Source organism: Semicossyphus pulcher, unplaced genomic scaffold (assembly GCF_022749685.1).
Source record: "Semicossyphus pulcher isolate SPU_LCO1_2020_fin unplaced genomic scaffold, fSemPul1.0.p SCAF_13, whole genome shotgun sequence".
Taxonomy (NCBI): domain Eukaryota; kingdom Metazoa; phylum Chordata; class Actinopteri; order Labriformes; family Labridae; genus Semicossyphus; species Semicossyphus pulcher.
In genome coordinates, this window is record NW_027211637.1 from 17072464 (window position 1) to 17078463 (window position 6000).

A 6000-nucleotide genomic window follows, 5' to 3' on the forward strand; every position below is an offset into this window, starting at 1 on the left:
CATGTTGGCGGCCATAACTGTGAGGAAATGGTGGCTGCAATGCTGTTCAGGGCTACTTTAAGATTTTGGGAAACCACATGGATTAAATAGTATAGCATAAATTGTGATCAACCATCTATCCACAAAGTCATGGTAATGCACCTACACGTTGTTAGACAACCGCCAATAAACAACATTAACATTTTTTGCAAACCCTTACTGTCCATTGAAAACCCTGCACGTCCAAATTTGGTGACTTTTAATTTTTATTTACTTTTGTGAGTTGAAAAAAAAGTTCCCATTTTGGTCCTCACTAAAAAGCATGATGATCTTACAGATTTTGATGATTGTTGTAGATTTAATCAGCCAGTAGTATACAAAGTTGTAAAAATAGCAACAACTTGCAACATCTACATCCATACAGCAGTAATAATAATACAAAACATACATTTATGGTAAAAAAATTAATTGCAGAATCAGTACTTAATGATACACTTAGACTGACTACTTCTACAGCATGTAACAATCTCAGCTCTACAAAAATGGTAAATTAATGCAATAATTCATACTTTGGTCCACATCTCTCAATAGATACAGCAAGGTTTGTGTTGCAATGTGTAACATTACAATGGCAGACTTTGTGTATAACATCATTAGGATAACTAAATAGACCTGGGGCTACATTTGATCAGTGGTTTGTGTTTTTGTTCACAAATCTTTTCCAATCTAATAAAATATAAAGATCAACATTCCCTTTCCAATGTATTTCATTTAAAAAAATCTTTTTTTACATTCATAATTAAAGCTAGTCCTGGGGAAAATAGTGTCATGATAAGTAGGCCAATGCAATTGTCATCAATCAAAAGGCCTTTTGCTCAAAAGTACTAAATGGTACTATAAGGCAATAACAATAACAAATTAGTAATTAGGTCTTCAGTTGTTTTTATCGGATATAAATTGACATTAGAAATCACTTATTTATGATTATTAAAAAAAAATTGAAACAGGGAAAGTGAAGGTCTCAGTCAGTCTCTAGCAGAAAGTCGATGCTCTCAGGCGGCAGCGCCCAGTCCTCCTGACTAAGCAGCGAGTGCAGGTGAGCGGCAGTGGCTTTCTCCCTCTGGCAGGTACGCCAAAGACGCAGCATGGCAAACACTCGCTCCACATGCAGCGAGTGGTCCTCTTCGATCTGCTCCAGCTTCACCGTGGTGAGGTCCAGCGCCAGTCTGCCTATCTCCCTCCATGATCTACCAATGGTACGAGCCACGGTCATCAGCTGCTTCTCCTTCACTAAGCGAGAGCCTGTTGAATAAGATGGATGGACGTAAAGTAAGTGATGATGTCTGTCATGTTTTAAGGTGAATAACTTTCCGTGTATGACCTACCATTGTTGCTGATCTGTTTGGATGGAATGTTCTCTTCTAAATCAGGAGCTGGTTTTCTCTTTCTTGTTGTTTCTTTCTCTCCTTTTTAATAAAAAAAAACTACATTATTTCATATTGAGACCATAGAAAATATTAAACAGACTGTGTCTTACCTGAAGACAGCGTTTTGACATGCAGATTCTTAATAAAGCTGAGCATTGGGAAGGTTTCCTGCAGGGCCTGCTCGTTCAGTAGTTCCAGTAGACCCTGTGCTGCCTCAGGTCCTCTCTGGATGATGTGATCCAGCAGCTCTGTCACCTTCTCACTAGGAACGCGGCAGGCTTTGACTTGCTGGTAGCCGTGAGGAGACAGCAGACAGCGAGAGTCCGCATGCTGCAGGACAAAGTCGGCATCGCCACTTAGAATATCTATTAGCTTGGCCTTCTGGGATCTCAGTAGCTGGATTTCTGCTGCTGGCTCCTCAGACATGGCTGGATGTCACTTCAGCTCCTGAGGAAAAGAAGTGATGGATTTTTTTTAATGCAAGCATCCAATCTGAAATAATTGCAAAAGGTTGGTCATTAACAGGACATTACTGATTATTACATAGGTAATATACTCACATTTATCTGAGGTCAAATTTATAGGTAGGTAACTAGAAGACCAATAAAATATATATCCTAGAAGATTATTTTTAGGAAAAATTAAAATTAGCAGTGGGTATATTACATTTTAATATATCATATATATCAATATTTTTGCAGCCACATAGTATTAACATATTTCAATATCTTTATGCCTGATAGGTTTTGTGTTAAATTATATTTTTTACATAATGAAACAAACTACATACATTAGTTTGCAGGTGATTGTAATCGCGTCTTCACTTCCGGGTTTCCTGCCGTCTACCTGCACTGTCGTCAGCTGCATATTCGCTCCGTTACACCAGGCAAGCACTACTTTATGTATTAAAAAAGGGGGGATTCGCATACGAGTCTTACCATTTATTGTAACATCTGGAGTGACAGGGAGAACACGATAAAGCAAAAAACGTATTTTTGCAAACAGGCGGAAAACAGCTCCTCAGTTTACATAGTTTGGGTCGCACTATTTCCCTTTCTCCCGCTGCTTTTCTTCTTTGTGTTTCCTCACCACACTGCAGCTTCACGCTGCTGATGCAACTTCAAATACTTGCTACTTCCAGCCTTGTATTTCTGTGTGCTTCCATCCAGTGGATGGAAGATGTAACTGCAGTAGTCTGACACGTCCGAGAGGTTTTGGTGACATCTGGTGGAATTAATGACACACTGCATTTATCAGTAAAAAGCATTTTGAGATCTTTTATTTATGAATAAAAAATTAATTACACAATTTTTGAATGACTAGATAATTAAAGATGATATAGAGGAAAAATCTATCTATCTATCTATCTATCTATCTATCCTGAAATAGACTCCAATTCCTTCACAAGGAAACAAACGCTGTTGTTATTTATTCAAATAGTTAAACTGTAAACTAAATGTCATCTCCGCCTGAGCAACTTTCTCAGTACAAGAAGCTCAAACAGTCATCTGGGCGCAGAGAGATGTTGTTGTTGTTCATGCCGTGGAAGCGGAGTGCTGTAAACATGGGAATAAATATTTGATTGTTTAGTCAGAGCACAAAAGATTCACTGCATGAATATAAAGCAGACGATGTGTGCGTCATTGTGTCTTTGTGTGTTAATTGGCTGGCAGTATATAGAATGTAGGATCTGCAGTACATGTTAGGTTAGTGTATCATTTCAGAGGAAAGGCCTCTGTCTGTCACCAGACCACAATTATCAGCGAGCAGCGGTCACACGGCTGTTCAGCCTGTTTACTCAGCTGCACTCTGGGAAATGACAAATCAATATCTTATTCCTGGACAGATATTTGCTTTGTGCGAGAGGGAAAAGCCTCTGGAGCCCATTTCATCCACACACAGTATACACTCTGAGTCACTGTGTGTATTAGCTGTCTGAACAAATGCAGTTTCCTCTGCATACAGTGGGTGGAAAGTCTGAAGGAGCATCATTTATTCTTATTATTTATTCTTACCACCCAGGTGAGACTGCGGCGTAAGAGAGGAATCCATACACTTTTATGTACTTCTAACGACTTTATTATGCTATAATTCTGCATTATGTTCACAGTAGATCTCAAGAAGTCACATTGTGAAGACTTACACACAGCGGAAGTGCAGTGATGTACTGCTTTAAGTCAATATACACATGTTGACACTCTGGAGGCTTTCAGCTCCAAATGCTGTCTAATGTGCCTGTGAAATATGCACTCGGTCATTTTGCATTATATCACTGCAACATAAGTGGAGCATATTCTGTGTGCAGTATGAAAATGAACTTACGCTGCTGCTGATCGAGCACGATCCCACTCATAGCGTCGTGCTTTTCAGGCCCCATCGCGCTCCCTGTCAAGTGGTAAACTCCATTTGAATATGCGTGCAAGTGGTGGATGGCGTAATAGCTCGGACGCTCCACGGTGCTGATGGAGAATAATGCAGTTTCCTTATGAGTGGCTCCGGCTCTACAGACCTCTGCACCTGGAAAATTGGGATTTTGTAGATGAGTGTGCATATATGTGAGTGTGTGTGTGTTTATATATGCACACGTACAATTGGAGTGTAAGCAAGTGCAGCAGCTTATCTGCTGCATGCTTTAACAGATAGATTACATTTACATGTAAAGTAACAGACTAGGGGAACACCGGGTGTCTTTAGCTCTCTGAGGAACAACATGGAGTTGGGTGTACATTTGTGTGGATCAAATATTGCTTTGTACACACACACACAGATCTTCTTTTAAAGCTGTGGTAAAGAGACCCATCTCCTTTGTTGCAGTATTTCCTTGAATCGGAGACTTTGCACATGCAAATTCTGCAAAAAAAAAGCTCCTCTCTCAGATCTAGTATAACTCCATATGATGAAGTAGCTTGTACCCTAAATAATTCTGTATAAATACACTCCAGTATAAACACAATATTGACTTTCCCGCTGCAGTTTGTATTTGCTTTAGTTCAGGACCGCACACCTGGGCCTTGGAGACGTGACCCCCCTCTGCGGTTGGATGCAGTAGCAGCGAGGGGACAGCCGTGCATTTGAGTGACTCTGACATGTCTGTTTGTTTAACATGCATTATATATGAAAGACCAGAGGGAGGGAGGAAAGAGCGAGGAGGAGAGAGACACCAGGAAGACTGTGAGAGAGGGGGCAAAGTAAGGTGGCACTTCACAGTAGAGTGGACACATGCTGTGGAATAAAAGCTCAGTGCAAAAGAGGACGGATTTAGTTCTATGAGGGAAGGAAAAGTAGAAACAGAGACATGGCATTTGAGATGATTTTACCCATAATTCCAGGGGAAAGAAAAATGTAATGTGCATAAATATGCTATTATTTATCTTAATACCTGCAGGGTGACCATCTATTATCATCCAGCATGTCATATACATCCTCTCACATTAATTATATATGAAGCTGTTGTTCATTATGGGAAGAGGATGGTCTGCGGAGGACTTATAGGTTGAGCCCGTAATGTAATTGACGGGTCCATTAACGCTGATAGAAGTGTAAATAATTCAAGTGTGTGTGTGCGTGTGTGTGTGTGAGTCTCCGGCTTTAGGGAGGATACTAAAGAATGGCAAACACAAAGGCCTTTTCCTTCCTTTAAGTCTAATGAATGGAAAAGACAGTGAGTCTGACTGACAGAAGGCAGACTCTCAGACTGCATTAAAGCTGCAGAGGAGAAGTGGGAGAAAATGTAGGAGAAGAAGAGACTGTGTGTGTTTTTTTTCAGTGGGTGTGAGCTGAGCAGGGGACTGTGAGTGGATCCAGAGAGATGCAGCTGATGGCAACATGTCATACCTGCTGTATTCACTGGAAGTCTCTGGTTGATGTTCATTCAAATAAGCAAGTACATTTTGTTTATATGTATACCAAATATGCCTCAAGAGAATGTAAACCTGAAAATCCCCTATCCTTAGACCCTCGAGGCCCTTTTGTTTAGGTGCAACCAAGCCACATCCCAGGCATATCCGCATCATCACATTCAATTTAAATTGAATGACAGTGGGAAGAAGGCAAACTGATGTGACTCTACTCCTGTGCGATTTGACCTCTAGAGGGAGCTCTTATCATTCTAAACTATCACCCGAGTGCTTCCAGCTGGCTCCCTCACTTTAAGCATGCCTCTTGTATTATTTCAACCATTAAGCTCAGACCTCCCTCAACCAAACAACATCTCTGTTTTTGGACATAAGACAACACAAGGTCCCTCTGGCTAAAGAAGGGCGAGCCAGGTTTCCTGAGCTCCACAAAAGAAACCCAGCGGCTAAATGGGCCCACACGCTCGCTGCCGGCTTTGGGGAGGGTTTCTGACTGTCCTAAACTCAGTGACTTCTGTGTAAGAACCAGAGTGATTCTGTAATGTTTTTTGAAGCACATCACACCTTACATATTGATCCAAGCGAGGGCCAATGTAACCCTCTGTGACACTATCTGAACATCAGCTAACACCTTCTAATGCATTTAGGGACCTGGTGGATTTGCAGCAACATGGACAATGATGACAAGACTGGACTGGTTTACACTTACACCATAAAACCATATGTCCACTGCTGATTGT

The 6000-nt window shown here is 40.9% G+C and overlaps 1 protein-coding gene across 2 annotated transcripts; it reads right to left on the reverse strand.

Annotated features, from left to right (window-relative positions):
- Nucleotides 1-263: 263 nt before the first annotated feature.
- LOC138590180 (uncharacterized) lies at nucleotides 264-2465 on the reverse strand. Of its 2 annotated transcripts, none has more exons than XM_069660761.1 (4): nucleotides 2345-2465; nucleotides 1517-1853; nucleotides 1365-1445; nucleotides 264-1281 (listed from the first exon to the last, which is right to left on the reverse strand). In XM_069660761.1, exons 2-4 carry the CDS (start codon nucleotides 1830-1832, stop codon nucleotides 1001-1003), a joined length of 678 nt encoding a protein of 225 aa, XP_069516862.1. In that variant the 5' UTR covers nucleotides 1833-1853; nucleotides 2345-2465; the 3' UTR covers nucleotides 264-1000. The 2 variants fall into 2 exon arrangements, with proteins under 2 accessions (XP_069516862.1, XP_069516863.1); XM_069660762.1 differs by having other exon boundaries at nucleotides 2197-2465.
- Nucleotides 2466-6000: the final 3535 nt, after the last annotated feature.

Bases quoted from the DNA above. Each gene is read 5' to 3' on its own strand.
- LOC138590180 (XM_069660761.1), bottom strand. From the start codon at position 1,832: ATGTCTGAGGAGCCAGCAGCAGAAATCCAGCTACTGAGATCCCAGAAG. The intron at 1,446-1,516 runs GTAAGACACAGT...TTTATTAAAAAG, and splicing joins TGTCAAAACGCTGTCTTCAG to GAGAGAAAGAAACAACAAGA. The intron at 1,282-1,364 runs GTAGGTCATACA...CTTATTCAACAG, and splicing joins CAAACAGATCAGCAACAATG to GCTCTCGCTTAGTGAAGGAG.